Source organism: Leuciscus leuciscus (genome assembly GCF_965113295.1).
Source record: "Leuciscus leuciscus genome assembly, chromosome: 4".
Taxonomy (NCBI): Eukaryota; Metazoa; Chordata; class Actinopteri; order Cypriniformes; family Leuciscidae; genus Leuciscus; species Leuciscus leuciscus.
The window spans coordinates 9419231-9438764 of record NC_138728.1 but is presented as its reverse complement, the minus strand read 5'-3'; the positions used below and the strand labels follow the sequence as shown (position 1 = coordinate 9438764).

Here is a 19534-nt window from a genome sequence, read left to right as displayed (position 1 = left end):
TTCACTTCAGAAGGCCTTTATTAAACCCCTGGAGACGTATGGATTACTTTTATGATGGATGGATGAATTTTTTAAGCTTCAAAATCTCGCCACCCCCCATCACAATCACCAGCCATGTGCCCAAACAAAACAAGACATGAACACGCAGATAACACTCAGCCACGTGTTCACACAAAAAATGACAACATGAACACACACAGCTAGTGTAAAACACAGCACAAGACAAAACATGACATGAAAGCACAAAACACACTGACAGCAGAGCACACGAGAATTAGCGAAAGCTCATCCCATGCACAGAAGTCAAACACTCGGAGCATGAATGTCCAAATCCCGACACAGAAGCGATACCAAACATGACATGAGTGCCGAAATCCGAACACCACGCTCCGAACATGAAACCAGGCACACAGGCAAAGACAAGAAAATACAGAAGTGTCAGGGCTCTGTCACAAAACCAAGAACAAACTAGACCAGAGTGACAGAACCCTGACATGTAGTCCCATTTAGCCACTTGTTAGCAACAGCATTTTAAAAGACAAGTAAAAGCTTTTTAAAAAAATCAATCACAAGAGCATATTACTGATGTATTTTATATTGTTAAATAAAATGTGAAAATATCTTGAGCTTGCTCAAGCATTTATCCAAAAACATATAAAAACAAACAAACATTGACTTCAGGATGATGGAACCGAAAGTGCTAAAATGCTAATATGTTTCTGGGGTTTGGCCTACAAAAATACATCATCCCTTCACCACTCTATACAAGGGCGCTTTAGCAGAAATGAAGCACACAGGCTCACTCTGCTGGACACAAGATGAAAAGGGTTTTTGTGGGCCATTTGAAACAAACCACTTTGGTGCAATATGAGAAAGTGATGATATGTTTCACAAAAATACATTTTAAGGAGAATGTCTTTTCTGCCTCTTTTTAACTTAAAAAAAAAATGCTATTTGGCAATGGTATTTAATTTAAATAGTTGAGTTTATTATGTGTTAATATCATGCTAACATATGTATACACTGATATCACAGTTATTTATCTGTGCTTTTATCTCTTCTCTGCAGGTGTTTGGCTTTGATGCTGTAAATAAACTGGAGAATTTCCTGTATCCTGTAAGTCAGTGCGTGTGAGTGTGTGTGTCTGTTTCTGCATCACCTCAGTCTTGATGGGTGCAGGAGGAGTTAATTCACAGTTATATATATATATATATATATATATATGGAGAAAATCATTAAAGCCTCCTCTGATTTGTCACTGAAGTTGTTTGATGATTTCCTCTGTTCTGTCTAATAAGGTAACAGCGAGTGTGATTGGAGGGTTTTGAACCTCTTTCTCTCTCATTAAGGGGGCTGAGAGAGGACGCCTGTACTTCTGTATCATCAGTGCGGAGAAGCTTGTACTGGATGTTGAATTAATCAAGCAGAGAGAAATGGAGAGATGCCTGACACTCATTTTACTGTCTTCAGTTATAATACTCATCACAGCTGGTAAGTAGACGTGAAATTAAAGAGTTGTTTTTTTGTTGTTGTTGTTGTTGTTTTTAATGAAGGGCTATGTTATTTAAGATCTTAAAATTAAACTATACTGTGTGTTTTTTAGATGCCCATGTAATCGCATTGTCATAGTATTTTGAAATACAAATACATTGTCTCTCCAATTTATAAAGAGCTACAAATAAGTTTCACATTGTCACAGTTGTGTTCTGTTTTGTTTTGGACTTGTCTGCCTGTCGTCTTGTCACATGTCTTCACTGTCATCATTAGTTCAGTTTCTAGTTAATCATCATCATCTACATCACCTGTGTTCTGTTAATTAGTGTTCATCTGTGTTTGTATTTAGTACCCTTCTGTGCAGTCAGTCTTTGTCTGTTCTTGTCTAGGTAATGTCTAAATATTGTCACAGTTACGTCTGAGTCAAGTCTTAGTAACGTTGTATTTGGTGTGAGTGTATCCTGCCTGCCTATCTGTCTGTAACCTGTTATATTTGTAAGTAAAACTTTGCATTGGAGCTTTCTGCCTTCATCGTCGTCTTCAACCTACACCACACCCTGACACACATGAGTGTCTTCTTTTTATTCATTATAATATATCGTTATCAAAATAATATTAATATTTACTTTTCAATTACATTTTCCTTGTGATATCAACATTGTAAATGTTGTCTCAATCTTCTGTTATCTAAAAAAATATAAAAAATAAAACATTGATCACCTTTTCTCTGGTTGAAAATGAGTTGATCGCCATGTGTCAAACATTATTCTATAACCATGCAGGCATCTCTGTCCCTCGAGTTGGGTGGCCATAAAATTGATCACACATTTGGAGTTCTGATTTGATAAACATAGATTTGGAAATATTAGTGACAGACATGTTAGCTTGAGCAAGTTCCATGAACATGTTTATAAAAAAAGAAAAATAATCACTCATTCATAACCCAGCAGGATAAATGCTGTATTATGTTATGTTAAGAAGTTGTGATCATGACAAAAAAACTAAAAAGAAAACTAAAGGCCTTTTATAGGGTTACAATGTTAGGCTACGTTCACACTGCAGGGCTTAATGCTCAATTCCGATTTTTTGAAAAAATTCGATTTTTTTGCAAGGCCGTTCACATTTCCAATTAAATGCGACCTTTTGTGATCTCCTGTGTGAACGTGAAATGACCCAGAAGTGACCCGCATGCGCAGAAGAGTACTCAACGGTCAACGACGTCACTTGTTGTTTGCGGAAGTAGCTAAACTTTAACTACTGTCTATGAACTTTAACTGTGATTCTCTCTCTCTCACACACACACACACACACACACACACACGAGCGCGCGCAGCGACCGTTACACAGGAGCCAGACAGCAGCCGCTGACCTATCTAATATCAGATTCAGCACAAATAAGTTAACATAACGTATATATAATGGCCGTAGGCTTTTTTTTTATTTATTTTTTTATTAATGGGCTCGTCGAGGTCGACCCGTTCGGCAGATTTACCTCAGCTCGACGAATATGCAGTCCGTTTTCAAAACGACGACTACTTCAACGCAGAATTATGACGTTTTTCGCGTATCAGTGACGTGCGGGTCGGATACATGCGACCTGGCCGTTCAGACTGAAGTCGCATTTCAAAAGATCGGATATGTATCGGATTTGGGACCACATACCCAAGTGGCCTGGGTCGCATTTGAAAAGATCGGATCTGTGTCGTTCAGACTGTCATGAAAAGATCAGATACAGGTCGCATAGGGGCAAAAAAATCGGAATTGGGTCGTTTCAGCCTGCAGTGTGAACGTAGACTTAGTGTCTTAAACAATGCCAAGACCTCAGCTACAGAAGAACTATATAGAGGGAAAAATATATATTAAAAGAATACACCAGGGGCCTGTACCATGAAGCCGGTTTAGGTGTCTAGCCAGCTATGTTTCAGTTTAGTTTCCGCCAACCCTGGGTTTTAGGTACTATGAAAGTAGCTTGGCTTTAATCGGTGTTCGTCGCCATGGTATCTTACGCTGCACGGCTAACCTGCTCCGGGGCAGGTTATGTTCTGGATTCAAGATCTCAGACTGAAGTTTGACCAATCAGCTGAGAGCAAAGAAACATATAGGTGACGTAACTTATTCCTGGGCTGCGTTCCAGTCCAAAATTGTAATGCCCTTCACTCGCTAACTTCCCTTCGTCTCGTTCACTCGGATGTACGTCATTGCGAGTGCCCACTACTGGCGGAAACTGCAATGGGCTGAACTGGAACGTCCTAAGCCCTTGATCACTTGGAATCAGCTGTGGAGTTGATTTATTATTTACATTTTTTTCCCTTTAATAATTTGTTTAATGCAGCATCCAAATGTTTATAGGTGTGTTTGGGTTGTTTTAAATAAAAAAAAAATATATAATTAATATATCATAGAGTTGTCTGTGTGGTGGTGATTAGACGAGATATGTGGTAACGTCACAATCGTACTGCATTGTGGGACATATAGGTGCCTGAAGTGTACATTTGAAGCAGACTCGCTCCCTCGGTCAAAATCGAGGGAACGAGGGTCTGTCCATCTAAACTTCCCTCGTCCACTTCACGAAGTGGAACGCACTTCAAAATGGCGGCAGGGATTCCCCCAAGGGGAAGTGCTTAGGGAAGTTCGCAAGTGCGTGTCTAAAAGTGGACTGGAACGCAGCACAAGTGTCTGTTGCAATGACTTCACCTTTTCTTCCAAATCCGTGGACATCTCAGCGCAAATTGTTTGACGAGCACTTCGTAGAGAAAGAGTTTTTAGCCAGACAAAATCCCCTTGCCTTTCCTGATAGTTACTTGTATGAAAGATACAGATTTCCGCGGAAGGAATGTCTTATCTTTGCGAACTTCTTGAGCCGCACATAAAGAATTTAACACGTCGAATTCATGCACTTACTGTAGCCTACCACAAATGGTATTGCGTTGCGTTTTTTTTGCAAGTGGTACATACTTGCAGGGTGACGCACAGAAGCTAGGGGAAAACACGGTTTGTCGAACCATTCGCAAGGTGTTCCTCGCTCTGCAGTTTGAATCTGAATAGTTTCATTAATAGTGTTCCCCGGACATTTATCGACCATGTCCATAAAAGAGGGCTTTTATAAAATTGCCGGGGTTGGATATATTGATAGGGTGACATCACATGAACACTTTTTTTTTTTTCAAAAAGCAAATTTCACAAATGTGACCCTGGACCACAAAACCAGTCTTATGGGTAATTTTTTTTTTTAAATTGAGATTTATACATCATCCATGATGTATGGTTTGTTGGGATAGGACAATATATGGTCGAGATACAACTATTTGTAAATCTGGAATCTGAGGGTGCAGAAAAATCGAAATATTGAGAAAATCGCCTTTAAAGTTCTCCATTTCTATTGGCGATTGTGCTGCATCCACTCACAAAAATAAGTTTTTTATATATTTAAGGTGGGAAATTTACAAAATATCTTAATGGAACATGATCTTTACTTAATATCCTGATGATTTTTGGCATAAAAGAAAAATCTATAATTTTGACCCATACAATGTTTTGTTGACTAGTGCCACAAATATACCCGTGCGACTTAAGACTGGTTTTGTGATCCAGGGTCACAAATGTACTATACAATATAATACACGTTAAGAATTATTTTGAATCTGTTTTATTATTCTGTTAATCTTATGATAGGATTCCCTAGAGTCATTGCAACATGTATGCAGTCTATTGCTCCAATCTCCACTGCTCTAGGGAACATGAGGCAGATTATGTTAATAGGAAGTCCTATCACAGCCTTAATGTTCAGGTAGAGATGATGTGAATATGTGAGATGATCATTTTCTGTGAGATGAATCTTTAAATTAATAGTAACATTAACAGATATAACAATGATCTATTAAACATTTCATCTGCAGACGACTTGTGGTGGTCATGAACGTATGATCAAGTTTGGATGCCAAATGACCTGGCTCCAGTGCTTGTCTCACAAATTTTCCCTGAGTATGTTGTGCCAGCGCTTTGAGGAAAGCAAGTTAAATTTGGTACTGTACAAAACACTGTTAATTTGAACTGAGATAGAAAAACCTACACAATAACCCCCTATCATGACCCTCAGACAGGGCCACAGCACCGCTTCAGTGTGGCCCTCAGTAAAACCAGAGTGAAGATAGAGATGACCTTTGGCATCCTAAAAGCACATTTCAACTGTGTTCGGCGCTTAAGAGTCACCAGAGCGGGCATCACAGATAGTGGCTGCATGTGCCATTCTGCACAATATAGCCACCAGTAGAAAGGAGCAAGAAACACCACAAAACCAGCTTCTCCCCGATGAAACTGACCCGATCACACTTGACCACCCAGCTGGTGCAGATGTAGATGCAATCACCATACAATATTACACTTAATAAAAGCACATTGAAACTGCAGATAGGTCTCAAACTGTTTTATTGGTTTTGTGGGATGGGAGGGAGAAAGAGAGCAAGAGAAAGTTACATTAATAAATATTCATACTAAAGTGTTACTTGGTTAAATAAGTTCACATACTGAGATCAGATTTTATCCAGCTGTTGATCTCCAATTTTTTTTTTTTTTTTTTTTTTTTTTTTTTGGAGCCTCCTCAACTCACAGTCCAGCTCCTTTAGTGAACAGTCTAGTTCAAGTCTCCTTTAGTGAACAGTCTAGTTCAAGTCTCCTTTAGTGAGCAGTCTAGTTCAAGACTCCTTATGTACAGGGCCCTGACTGAGTCTGTTTCCACCTGAAACATAATTCCACCACAAACATGATCATTACAAGTTTTCTGGAGGCTCATCAAATCACAAAAAAGTTCCTTGACTTCCTACAAACACAGGACTGACTGTAATTTATGTCAAGAGTTTTAAATCCTTACCTTGTTCACATTTCTTCTGAAGCCCATTGAGGTAAGCTTCAGTTTCTGGGGCAGGTTGTGAAAAATCCTACAATAAAAGAGATGTGTAAGGGCCAGTCCCTTTTTTATGTCACACATTCAAATGTTTTCCATAATAAAAAGCCTGGTGCATTCACATCAGCAACTGTCTGAGAAGACACAGACAGAGTGTCTTCATCATTTCCTCCACCCTAATAAATAAAAATAGGCCAATGTAAAGCATAACTGTTGTAAAGCAGGTTATGTTTGGTGTTCTGTCTGCTGCATACTGACCTCTGTGTGGGAGACTGTATGTGTGCTGGCTTCAACAGGGACACTGTATTTCCCTCATATTTCCAGAACATACAGTCAGCCATATTTAAAACTTAAAAAAGTAGTAATGTATTGCACACGTACCCAGTGTTACTTGCTTAGAGGAGCCAGCACCAGGGTCAGATTGTACAGCACCTGTAATCACATCCATAATCGGCCGTCCCTTTTTGCCTACTCAGAGCCAACTCCTCCGCCACAGTGAATTCTGATTTTCTGAATTTAACTCTATTTCTGTTTGCTGCAAACAAGTGTTTGTGATAAAATGTTCACAAAAGTAATAAAAGGTTGTGGTAAATACTTTGAATTATATTTTTATATTTTGTCTTTATCTGCTGCCAAGAACATTTGGAGTTGGGGTTGCATCTAAAAATCAATGAATATTAATCTTTCTTAGTACATAGCCTACATGTACATTTTTTTATATATTATAAAAATAGGCTATAGGCTATATTACACATAGTCTACACATACATATATACATACATAATTTTACATAAATATAGAACGTATTTGTTTAACTTACACATTAACAATCAGCAATCTTTCTCCAACAGTCTTCTCTTGCTTTGGCAGCAGAGGCCGTATTGTTTCGAGCTTGAAATACATATTTAAATTCATCGTAATTCTGAATGCTTATCTCTTGCTCCTCCGCGGAAAAATATATCTCTCTCGCTCTACCCGCGATTGGTTGTTCAGTGTCGACGTCACTCTTTTATGTGCATGCGCGCATGGAGTAATCATAGCTTGAGGATCAAAGCCTGAGTTGACAAAGAAAGTTGATGAGCTGCGTCATGGTACCAATAAAGCCTGATTGCATCGGTTTGGTTTTGTCGACTCAAAACCAATCCTGTAACCCCGAGTTTGTTCAGCTACCTTCATGGTACAGGCCCCAGGTTTAATATAGTTTAAGCTCAATCAACATAATGTGTGGCATATTTTTTTACCTAAATAATACATTTCTACTTTCATTTTTTATTTTTTTTATTTTATTGTTTATTTTTACAGGGACAATGCACAATTAAAAGTAATTGCACCAGAATTAGCTAATAGCTAGTTTACATCTGCTGTCCCTGGGCAGGTAAACAAATAAAATAAAAAAACATACATTACATATACACCACATAAAACATCACAATACATACATGTCCAGGAATATAAAATTTAAAACCAGACTATAAAACAGATAATGTACAACACAGTCATTAGTGGTTGCAGATCTGTTGTGATAGCAGCCAGTACTTAAGCTTATTTTTAAAAATTGAGAAGCTATTGAGGCTTCGAATGTTTGTAGGTAGGGAATTCCACAACCCCACTACTCTAACTGAAAACGCTTTTTGCCCAAAGGCTGTTTTTCTGTACTGCGGTACCAAATCTCCCCTGGCAGATGCTCTAGTCCTACCTGCACTTCCGTTATGGGTCACGCATCCCTGAAGAGGGGGTGGAGCAAGATTATGAATAATTTTATACATCAGGCACACATCAGTATAAAATACAAAATTATTAAAACCTAAAAAATTTAACCTTTTCAAAATAGTACAATGATGGTAGTCCCTTGGTTTTTTATCTAACACTTTCATGATTTGTTTATGAAGGGAGTACACAGGCTTAAGTGTAGTTGCATCTGCTTGTGACCAAGTTGTTATGCAATACGACAAGTGAGGGAGAATCAGAGTATGTACTAAAAGAAGTGCAGCTGATTCAGAAAGCTGGTGCCTGATGTTTTTAAAATTATTCAAGTTAAATTTAACATTATTTATAACCCTTTTTACTTGCTTTTTAAAAGACAGGTGTTGGTCTATTATTATTCCTAAATATTTAACATGTGTCACAAATTTGATTGCTTCACCATTAAATATGATATCTGGATTCACAGAGTTTTGTTTTCGTGCAGTGAAATACGTGCATACAGTTTTACTTACATTTAGAGACAAACAAGACTCATTCAACCAGTTTGAGACTTTCACCATTGCAGATGACAGTTTGTTTGCAGCTAGTTCTTTAGTTCTTGCATGAGTAAAAAGCACAGTATCATCTGCATACATTATAACATTTACACCTGGACATGCTTGAGGCAGATCATTAATATAAATACTAAATAAAATTGGTCCTAAAATTGACCCCTGAGGAACCCCCGTAGGACAGCTAGCAAATGAGGAGCATTTATCAGCCACTCTTGTGCATTGACTTCTATTACTGAGGTATGATTTCATCCACATCAAGGCAGCCTCTGATAAATTAAAATTCTGAAGTTTTGACATTAAACAGTTATGATTCACTGTGTCAAATGCCTTTGCTAAGTCTAAAAACACAGCTCCAACAACACCACCTTTGTCAAGTTGACTTCTAATTTGTTCGACAAAATAACAATTAGCAGTTTCAGTAGAATAATTTTTTCTAAACCCAAATTGCATTGGGTGTAGATTCACTTCACTTTCGTTTAAATAAGAAACTAATTGATCACAAACTACTCTTTCTGCAATTTTTGATGCTATTGGAAGGATACTTATGGGTCTATAATTTGATGGAAGAGTCCTATCACCTGCTTTAAAAATAGGTGTCACTACTGCCACTTTCCAGCAATTTGGAAAATAGGAGTTTGTTATTGACAGATTTGTCAAGTGTGTTAGAGGTTTGCAAAGAATTGATTTATAAGTTTTAAAAAATCGTGCATCAGTATCATAAACATCTTTAGACCTAGATCCTTTTAAATTATCAATTATTTTCAATACAGTAGATTCTGAGACATTTTCAATAGTGAAGACAGGCGTTTCATTGTTTATGGGTTCTAGTACTCCAGATCTAGCACCAAATTTCCTAGCCAGACACTGTACAGAGTTCAAGAAGAAGGAATTAAAAATTGTAGCTATTTTTTCTTTATCTTCTATTAATTTCGATTGGTCCCGTACAATCCAATTTTGAACTGATTTATTCTCCTTCTTTGTAATTTTATCAATATTTTTCCAAATTAATTTACTATTTCCTTTAGAATCCTCAATTAATTGAATAAAATAATTAGCTTTGGCCTGTCTTAATTCTTTTACTACTTTATTTCGCAAATTCTGGAATTTTCTCTTATCATGTGGTAATTTAGATTTAAGAGCAACCTTTAATGCCAAGTCTCTCTGCTTCATTAGCTTCCAGAGCTGTTCATTTAACCATGGCAGATGTACTTTACTCGAGTAAGATATATTTTTACTAAATTCATTTTTAGTCGTATTAACTCTATCCATCATATAGATAAATGCTTGTTCTATATCATCAGACTGCATAACATCATTCCAGTCCAGGTGCTTTAATTTCTCCTCAAATTGGCCGATTAGGGATTTTGGTATAATATTAAAAAAGCTTTTGCCTTCTTGTCTGTATAAAAACCTTTTTTTTGTCAACTTTCTTACAATTAAGGTCAAGTTGTGGTCTGACATACCTGTTACCAAATTAAATGATTTTATAATTCTTTCAGGTTTATTAGTAAAAATTAAATCTATCTGAGTTTGTGTTGATTGAGTAATCCTAGTTGGGCCAAGGATCATTTGTGTAAGATTCAACTGATCTGATATACTTTTAAGTTGATATCTCTTACCTTTTTCCGCCCAGTCCCCCTTTTAAAAAAAACTTAAAAAATACTCACTGTCTCAATAATATAGAAACAAGACGTAAACAAATATATGTTAACATGATTATAGTGTGGAAAAAAAAAGTTTACTAACCTTTTCTCTGCAAAGTTATTTCCAGTTTTAAACTTTGTTTCCATGACAACATAATGGTATAAACCCTGTAATTGTTTTGAACTATTTACAGCTGAAACAATAATGTATTTTAGGATAATTGAAACCCTAAATTTTTTTTTAATAAAAGGAGGGAGTCAACATAATATTTTTTTTGTTAATCAACACACCTATGATGTTGACTGAGCTAAACTTGTATTGAACTCTGAATATTAATTTTAAATACTCAGACGTATGTGTCCCATTTTCCCAGTTGACCCACTTTGTAATGCTGTAAATTGAACTCTCATCCCTTCATCTTTCATCTCTCATTTGTTACTGCTTAATATTTAGACCGTATGGATGTGAGGCTGGTTGGTGGTCACAGTCGGTGTGCTGGTAGAGTGGAGGTTCTTCATAGAGGTCAGTGGGGAACAGTGTGTGATGATTACTGGGATTTGGCTGATGCTGCAGTGGTGTGTAGAGAGCTGGACTGTGGAGAACCTGTAGATGCTCTGGGTGATGCTCATTTTGGACCAGGATCAGGACCAATCTGGATGAGTAGAGTCATGTGTACTGGATCAGAGACAACACTGAAGAACTGTGGATCAAGAGGATGGGGTAAACATAACTTTGATCATAGTAGAGATGCTGGAGTCATCTGTTCAGGTAAAGTATTAAATATTGAAAGTATTTTACATATTCAAATTCATATGCACTTCCAGATTGGCTTCTAATTTTTAAAGAAGTTTTAAAATGTTGACTTCAATAATAAATACATTTTATATTTATATTTGTTGTGGTTTTCTTTTGTGTTTTTACTTTATTTATTCATTATAAGACTAAAAATAAAATGGCTTTGATGTACAAATCATTATCTTGAAGCCCCATAAATAAGCCATGCTTTTGTTGATCTGTGTTGTCTTCTTCAGAAGTCCGGCTGGTTGGCGCTTCTCGCTGCTCTGGGAGGTTAAAGATACTTGATGATCAGTCGTGGGTTTCAGTGTGTGACGCTGCCTTTGACCAGCAGGATGCAGAGGTTGTGTGTAGAGAGCTGGACTGTGGGGCTCCTGTACAGGTGCTGGGAGAAGATGCTTTTGGCAAAGGAGATGCTCAGATGTGGACACAAGAGATTCAGTGCAGAGGAGATGAGTCTCAGATTCACAACTGTCCAACATCACCGTTAGATGACAACAACTGTTCACATGAGCACAACATTGGTTTGCTGTGTACTGGTAACAGTTCAAAGTACAACAAAGCACATTTCATTTCATTTTATTATAACAATTTAAATTTACAATAACCTTTTCTCTTACATTCATAGACATAGCAAATGTGAGACTGGTAAATGGTAGCAGTCGCTGTGCTGGTAGAGTGGAGGTTCTTCATAGAGGTCGGTGGGGAACAGTGTGTGGTGATGGTTGGGATTTGGCTGATGCTGCAGTGGTGTGTAGAGAGCTGGACTGTGGAGAACCTGTAGATGCTCTGGGTGATGCTCATTTTGGACTGGGATCAAAACCGTTTTGGATGAAAAATGCAATGTGTACTGGATCAGAGTCTACACTTAAGAAATGTGCATTCATACAACCAAATGATCTTGATGTGTGTCTTGATAAGAGCGCTCAAGTCATTTGTTCAGGTAAGGTAAAGCTAAAAATCCTGTCTTGATGTACAAAACAATCGCACCAAAAGCAGTCATAATTTCATTTTTTGTGACCATTTTCCAGCTTCTTTTTGACAGCACAAACTGTCAAGGTCAGACTGTAATAATCAGAGACCTTGTTAAAAATAAAATTTAGAAGCTTATTTCTGACTCTACATTCTAATGTAATTCCCTGATAGGATTCATTCATAGACATTGTTGACATGAAAATGTTGAAATATGGGCGGTCATGTAAATGTAATGCATTTAGATGTTTACAGTAAAACTAACTATAGACTGTTTTGTATATGAGCTGTTTTTGTAGGTTACTTTCAAGTCCTTTTGGACTGGGAAAAAGTTTTGCTGACATGTATAATGTTTTCATAATAAATATCTTTTATTTAAGAAGATTAAGGAAAATATGATTTCTCGTTGATTGATATATTGATTATATGACTGACTCATTATTGAAATTCTTTAACTTTAAATTTAGTATTTTCCTGTGTTGTTCTTTCAGAAGTCCGGCTGGTTGGAGGTTCTCGCTGTTCTGGAAGGTTAGAGATACTTGATGATCAGTCGTGGGTTTCAGTGTGTGACGCTGCCTTTGACCAGCAGGATGCAGAGGTTGTGTGTAGAGAGCTGGACTGTGGGGCTCCTGTACAGGTGCTGGGAGAAGATGATTTTGGCAAAGGAGACGCTCAGATGTGGACACAAGAGATTCAGTGCAGAGGAAACGAGTCTCAGATTCACCTCTGTCCAATATCACCATCACATGAAAACAACTGTTCTCATGAAAATGATGTTGGACTGGTGTGTGCAGGTTTGAGCCTTTTTTAAATAAACTGAAATATAATTGTTGTAGAATATGTTCCCAAATTCTACACTAAATATTAGTCAATTTTATCATCGTTTTTTTTTTTGTGATACTTTTTTCCTCATTCTTTCCTTTTGTCTGTATGTCTTCACTCCCTCTTTATTTATTTTATAGACAATTTGAGAGTAAGGCTGGTTGGTGGTCACAGTCGCTGTGCTGGTAGAGTGGAGGTTCTTCATAGCGGTCAGTGGGGAACAGTGTGTGCAGATGACTGGGATATGACTGAAGCTGCAGTGGTGTGTAGAGAGCTGGACTGTGGAGAACCTGTAGATGCTCTGAGAAATGCTCATTTTGGACCAGGATCAGGACCAATCTGGACAAATCGCAAGATATGTTTGGGATCAGAATCTACACTGAAGAACTGTGGAACAGTAAATTGGGGTTTTTATAACTGTGATCATACTAAATATGCAGGAGTAATCTGCTCAGGTAAACTGCTCCAAACCCTGCACTGTTTTTACATCACTGATAATTCAACTGCCTTAAAGGGAAAGTTCAACCAAAAATGAAAAATTAGTCATCATTTACTTTGTGTCTTTTCAAACCTCTATGACTTTGTTCTGTAGAGCACACAATGTTTTTTTTTTATTATTATTTTACTTTCATTATATTGAAAAGAGTACCAGGATATTCTGTAAAATTCCCCTTTTATATTCCATAAAAAAGAAAGTCAGATGATATGGACTGACATGAGAGATTGAGTAATTTGACTATTTTACTCCTTTCACATTAATAAGTGGTGCTTAATAAGTGGTGCTTTTTTACACATTAATAAGTGGTGCTTTTTAGCCTCGTATTTCCTTGTTTTGAACCATCATTTACTACAATTTCTAGTTGTTTATACTACTACTAAATACAGCTTACCCAACATCTCAGATTAACCTGACATCGCTAGCTTCCGTTACTACTAGCACAACACGCTAGTAATTCGCTAGCCTGTTAATGCGCCACCCGTGCGCTCAGCTATTTTTATTTATTTATTTTTCTCTCGCGCGCTCGCGCCTTTGAGTTCATAAAAGCTCAGGTGAGTAAGAAACACTCAACAAACACGGTGAGTAATGTCTTGTCCTGTTATTATCATGCGTCGCGTCTGAACGTGTTGTTGTTTTTGGAGCTCTATCGATTTGATTTATAATTCTTGATTTTTCTCTTTAAACTCGCTTACAACGAACATTTTCTACTTTTCCTCACTGAGAAGCACTACTGCTCAAACCTCATAGTTACAACGCGGACTGTTGAGCAGACGCGTCTCAAGCCTATTAGTGATCCAACGCTGCATACTCTTAAAGGTTACGTCCGTGGATCACGGCTGAACGCTTCTTCTCCACTCACTTACAAAAAAATTAAATAATTTTTCGCCTATCGTGCGTCTACTCTACACCCCTACCAAAAAAAAAAAAACGGATTATATCCAAGACTTCAGTCATAAATTAGTATTAATATTGATAGCATCACTGGTAGCTTCGTTGCTAACTCACTGTCCATCTGTTAAAATGGCGAATATATCAGATGTAAGTAGTCTACCTTTTGGTGCAGGTGAGGACACATTTGAGCTGCACGCACTGCAGTCTGAGCTGGAAGCTGTTGAGAAACAGATCCACAACCTTTTATTGAGACAGGCCGAGCTGAGAGACCGGTGTTTGGCTCTTGAAACATCACGCGCCGATGCACACAAATCAGTGTTTAACGTTACTAACCCGCTGACTCCGACCGCGTCTACTCCGTGCGTTCCTCAGCATCGGTCGCGATCAGCCATGGTCTCGTTCACTCCGGCTCCAACACGCCACCACGAAGCCTGGGTGGTTCCGCAGCGGAAGACGCGAGTCAGGTTTAGACCAAGACTTTCTCCGACCCTCCCGGTTTTCGAGTTATCCACACAAAATCGCTTCTCCCCTCTACGCGAAACAGAACGCGATGCTGTGCACAGGTAAAAGTAAGGTGCACAGTCACTGCTTTCCTGATGCTCGTGTTTCTGAAATCACTGCTTGCGTTCCCGAGATCCTGAACGGTGACGAGCACGTCGGAACTGTGGTCCTGCATGCGGGAGTGAACGACATCAGGCTGCGCCAGACGGAGATTCTGAAGAACGACTTCAGGAATCTGATCGATACGGTACGCAGCACATCGCCTGAAACAACGATCATTGTGTCAGGACTGCTTCCCACGTACCGATTAGGGCATGAAAAGTTCAGCAGATTATTTGCGCTAAATGAATGGTTAATGTCATGGTGCAGTGAGCAGAAACTGCTCTTTGTAAATAATTGGAATCTGTTTTGGGAGCGTCCGAGGCTTTTCCGTGCTGATGGCTTACACCCAAGCAGATTCGGAGCGGATCTTCTGTCGGATAATATCTCCAAAATGTTAAATACCCTGTAAAGTAAAAAAAAAAAAAAAAAGTCCAAATCATAGTCTCTGCTGCACCAATTTAACTGATATAAATACTTGTGTAGAACATTGCATAGAAACCGTGTCTATTCCTCGTTTAGTGAGATCAAATAATAAATCTACTGCAGGATCTAGGAAAAATCTAATTGTTATTAAAACAGAAAATGTTGCTATTAGTAAACAAAAACTATTTCTAAAGCTAGGTCTTCTAAACATTAGATCACTCACACCTAAGGCAGTTATTGTAAATGAAATAGTCACAGATAATAGCTTCGATGTACTTTGCCTTACTGAAACCTGGCTTAAACCAAATGATTATTTCGGTATTAATGAGTCTACTCCTCCTGGATACTGTTATAAGCATGAGCCCCGTCTGATTGGTCGTGGCGGCGGTGTTGCAACCATTTATAGAGATATTCTCAATGTTACTCAGAAAACGGGTTATAAGTTTATTTCATTTGAAGTACTTGTACTAAATGTTACGCTCTTAGATGTTAGAAAAACATCCCTATTATCTCTAGCCTTGGCAACCGTATATAGACCGCCAGGGGCTTACGCTGATTTCCTAAAAGAGTTTGCAGATTTTCTCTCAGACCTATTAGTCAATGTCGATAAAGCATTAATTGTTGGAGATTTTAACATACACGTAGATAATCCAAATGATGCGTTAGGAGCTGCGTTTACAGATTTATTAAATGTATTTGGGGTCAAGCAAAACGTCACCGGACCAACACAGGCAGGCAGCAGCTGAGACAGATTAGATAAGCAATTTGAGAAATTATCTATGGTGGATGGGAGGATTGTTCTGCCTGGTTGATAACGCGACGCCGCATGACATATTACAGCAGTACGTAATATGCAAGTTACCATGTAGTGATCAGTGACTTCATCACTTTGTGGAATGATATCTATATCGGTTGGATCGGTTCCATGTGATATAATTAAATCGAGTGTATGATTAAGACGATGTGTATAACTTGCATATTACGTACTGCTGTAATATGTCATGCGGCGTCGCGTTATCAACCAGGCAGAACAATCCTCCCATCCACCATAGATAATTTCTCAAATTGCTTATCTAATCTGTCTCAGCTGCTGCCTGAACCCAAACAAACAGATGAACTAGAAGAACTAACTAGCACTATGAGCACCATTCTCTCTAGAATATTGGATGTGGTTGCACCTATTAAATTAAAAAAGGTCAGAGAGAAAAATAAAGCACCATGGTACAATAATACTACACATGTTTTAAAGAGAGAAACCCGTATTTTAGAGCGTAAATGGAAACAAACTAATTTAGAGGTCTTTAGAATCGCATGGAAAGACAGTATGTCACGTTATAAAAAGGCCCTAAAAGCGGCCAGGGCTGAGCACCTCCGCAAACTAATAGAAAACAACCAAAACAATCCAAGGTTTTTATTTAACACCGTGGCTAGACTAACAAATAAACAGACGTCACCCGAACAAAATATCCCGTTACAGTTCAGTAGTAATGATTTCATGAACTTCTTCACTGAGAAAATAGAAAGCATCAGAACCACAATTGTAAACGTTCAATCTTCAATTGCGCCTTATAATTCAGCTTCAATTATCACCCCGCAAGAACAATTACAGTGCTTTACAACTATAGAACAAAACGAGTTAAATAAACTTATCACTTCATCTAAAAGAACAACATGTTTATTAGATCCTATACCAACTAAACTACTGAAAGAAGTGTTACCTGTAGTGGAAGAGCCTCTCCTCAATATTATTAACTCGTCTTTATCTTTAGGTCATGTTCCAAGAACATTTAAACTGGCAGTTATAAAACCTCTCATTAAGAAACCACAATTAGATCATAATAATCTAGAAAATTATAGACCCATTTCAAATCTTCCATTTATGTCTAAAATATTAGAAAAAGTGGTGTCCGCTCAACTGGGCTCTTTCTTGCAACAAAATGATATCTATGAAAAGTTTCAGTCTGGATTCAGACCGCATCATAGCACTGAAACTGCGCTCGTTAAAATCACAAATGATTTACTTTTAGCTTCTGACCAAGGCTGTATCTCAATACTAGTTTTACTTGATCTTAGTGCTGCGTTCGATACTATAGATCACACATTACTCTTAGATCGACTACAAAATTATACTGGTGTTCAAGGACAAGCACTAAGCTGGTTCAAATCATACCTATCTGACCGCTACCATTTTGTCTATTTAAATGGAGAAAAATCGACCATAACTCCAGTAAACTATGGAGTGCCGCAGGGATCCGTGTTAGGCCCTCTGTTATTTTCAATATATATGATGCCACTTGGAAATATTATAAGGAAACATGGAATTAGTTTCCATTGTTATGCTGATGACACTCAAATATATATTTCATCAAGGCCGGATGAAAACGCTAAATTTTCCAAATTGACAGAGTGTGTTAAAGATATAAAAGATTGGATGACGCGTAATTTTCTTTTATTAAATCCAGACAAGACAGAGGTAATACTTATCGGTTAAAAAAACCGCCCACAAAACCTCGCACAATACAACTTTAACATCATAGGATGTCCTGTTACTTTATCCTCTACAGTAAAAGACCTGGGTGTTATACTCGATTGCAACCTGTCTTTTTGAAAATCATATTTCATATGTTACAAAAACAGCCTTTTTCCACCTTAGAAACACTGCTAAGCTACGTAATATGCTATCAGTTTCTGATGCAGAAAAGTTAGTTCATGTATTCATGACCTCGAGACTGGATTACTGTAATGCTTTATTAGCTGGTTGTCCTGCATCCTCAATAAACAAGCTACAGTTAGTCCAAAATGCCGCCGCTAGAGTTCTTACGAGATCAAGAAAATATGATCATATAACACCGATTTTATCATCACTGCATTGGTTACCTATAAAGCTCCGTATTAATTATAAGGTATTGCTACTGATTTATAAAGCCCTAAACGGCTTAGCTCCAGTCTATTTAACGGATCTTCTATCGCCCTATAATCCATCGCGCTCTTTAAGATCACTAAATTCAAGGCTTTTGGTCATACCTAGGATATCCAGAACCACCAAAGGAGGGAGAGCGTTTTCACATTTGGCTCCAAAACTCTGGAATAGTCTTCCTGATACTGTTCGTTGCTCAGACTCGCTCTCCCAGTTTAAAACTAGATTAAAGTCGCATCTCTTCAGCCAGGCATTCATATAATCCTACAGTTTAAACTACAATCCGGCCTCTAGCTCATAAATGCCAGAGGAGAACTGGCCCCCGACTGAGCCTGGGTTCTCCCAAGTTTTTTTTTTCTCCATTAGGTCACCTGATGGAGTTTTAGGACACCATTAGGTCACTTGATGGAGTTTTTCGGTTCCTTGCCACTGTTGCCTTTGGCTTGCTCAGTTGGGGATATTTTGGGGATATTTAATTTAATTTTATCAATCAATAAATTCCTCTTGAAACAAACTTTGTTGTATTATTTTAATTTAATACTGTGAAGCTGCTTTGATACAATCTGTATTGTGAAAAGCGCTATACAAATAAACTTGACTTGACTTGACTTGCTTTATGGTAGAACAATAGTGACAAGAATTACACACCTTTAGATAAACAAAATTGAAACGTTTCTTATCTCTTGCTACTTCAGGTGTCAGGCTTATTGGAAACTCAAGTTGCTCTGGGAGGTTGGAGATGCTTGATGATCAGTCGTGGGTTTCAGTGTGTGACGCTGCCTTTGACCAGCAGGATGCAGAGGTTGTGTGTAGAGAGCTGGACTGTGGGGCTCCTGTACAGGTGCTGGGAGAAGATGCTTTTGGCAAAGGAGACGCTCAGATGTGGACACAAGAGATTCAGTGCAGAGGAAATGAGTCTCAGATTCACTTCTGTTCAAGATCCTTACACAAAAACAGCTGTTCACAAGATAATTACCAGAGGCTGATCTGTGCTGGTGAGTTAAAAGAATATAGTAATATCATACCTTTTACTAATAAGGTGCATCTCAGTCAGCTTCATATTTCACAGTCAGAACACTGACCAAGGAGCCAGCCATTTTAAGGTCTGTCTCAATCACAAAATCCTTCAAGTTCACTGGAATGTTCACTCCCTAAAAATCCCACAATGCACTCTAAAAACTAGATGCTCACTACGTTCCCCTTAATGGAAATTCTGTTAAGTACAAAACAAATCACACAAACCAACACAATATCATCATGACATGCGATAGAAGATTTGAAAAGACAAATCGTTATTTAATTATATGTCAGTATAA

General features: G+C 38.0%; 1 protein-coding gene and 1 long non-coding RNA gene across 2 annotated transcripts in view; both read left to right on the top strand.

Annotated features, from left to right (window-relative positions):
- The first annotated feature begins 1066 nt into the window (after window positions 1–1066).
- On the top strand, window positions 1067–10688 carry LOC309496307. Its single transcript, XR_014205101.1, has 3 exons — window positions 1067–1116; window positions 1350–1491; window positions 10670–10688. It is a non-coding gene; the product is annotated as an uncharacterized lncRNA (long non-coding RNA).
- Window positions 10689–11406: 718 nt separating this feature from the next.
- The window catches only part of LOC309496473 (antigen WC1.1), a 43551-nt gene continuing 35423 nt past the window's right edge, over window positions 11407–19534 (top strand). The window contains exons 1-5 of the mRNA XM_082166462.1: window positions 11407–11630; window positions 11720–12034; window positions 12555–12857; window positions 13026–13340; window positions 18914–19213. Coding sequence (XP_082022588.1) covers window positions 11513–11630; window positions 11720–12034; window positions 12555–12857; window positions 13026–13340; window positions 18914–19213 — 1351 coding nt within the window. The 5' untranslated portion in view covers window positions 11407–11512. The remainder of the gene's footprint in view (window positions 11631–11719; window positions 12035–12554; window positions 12858–13025; window positions 13341–18913; window positions 19214–19534) is intronic.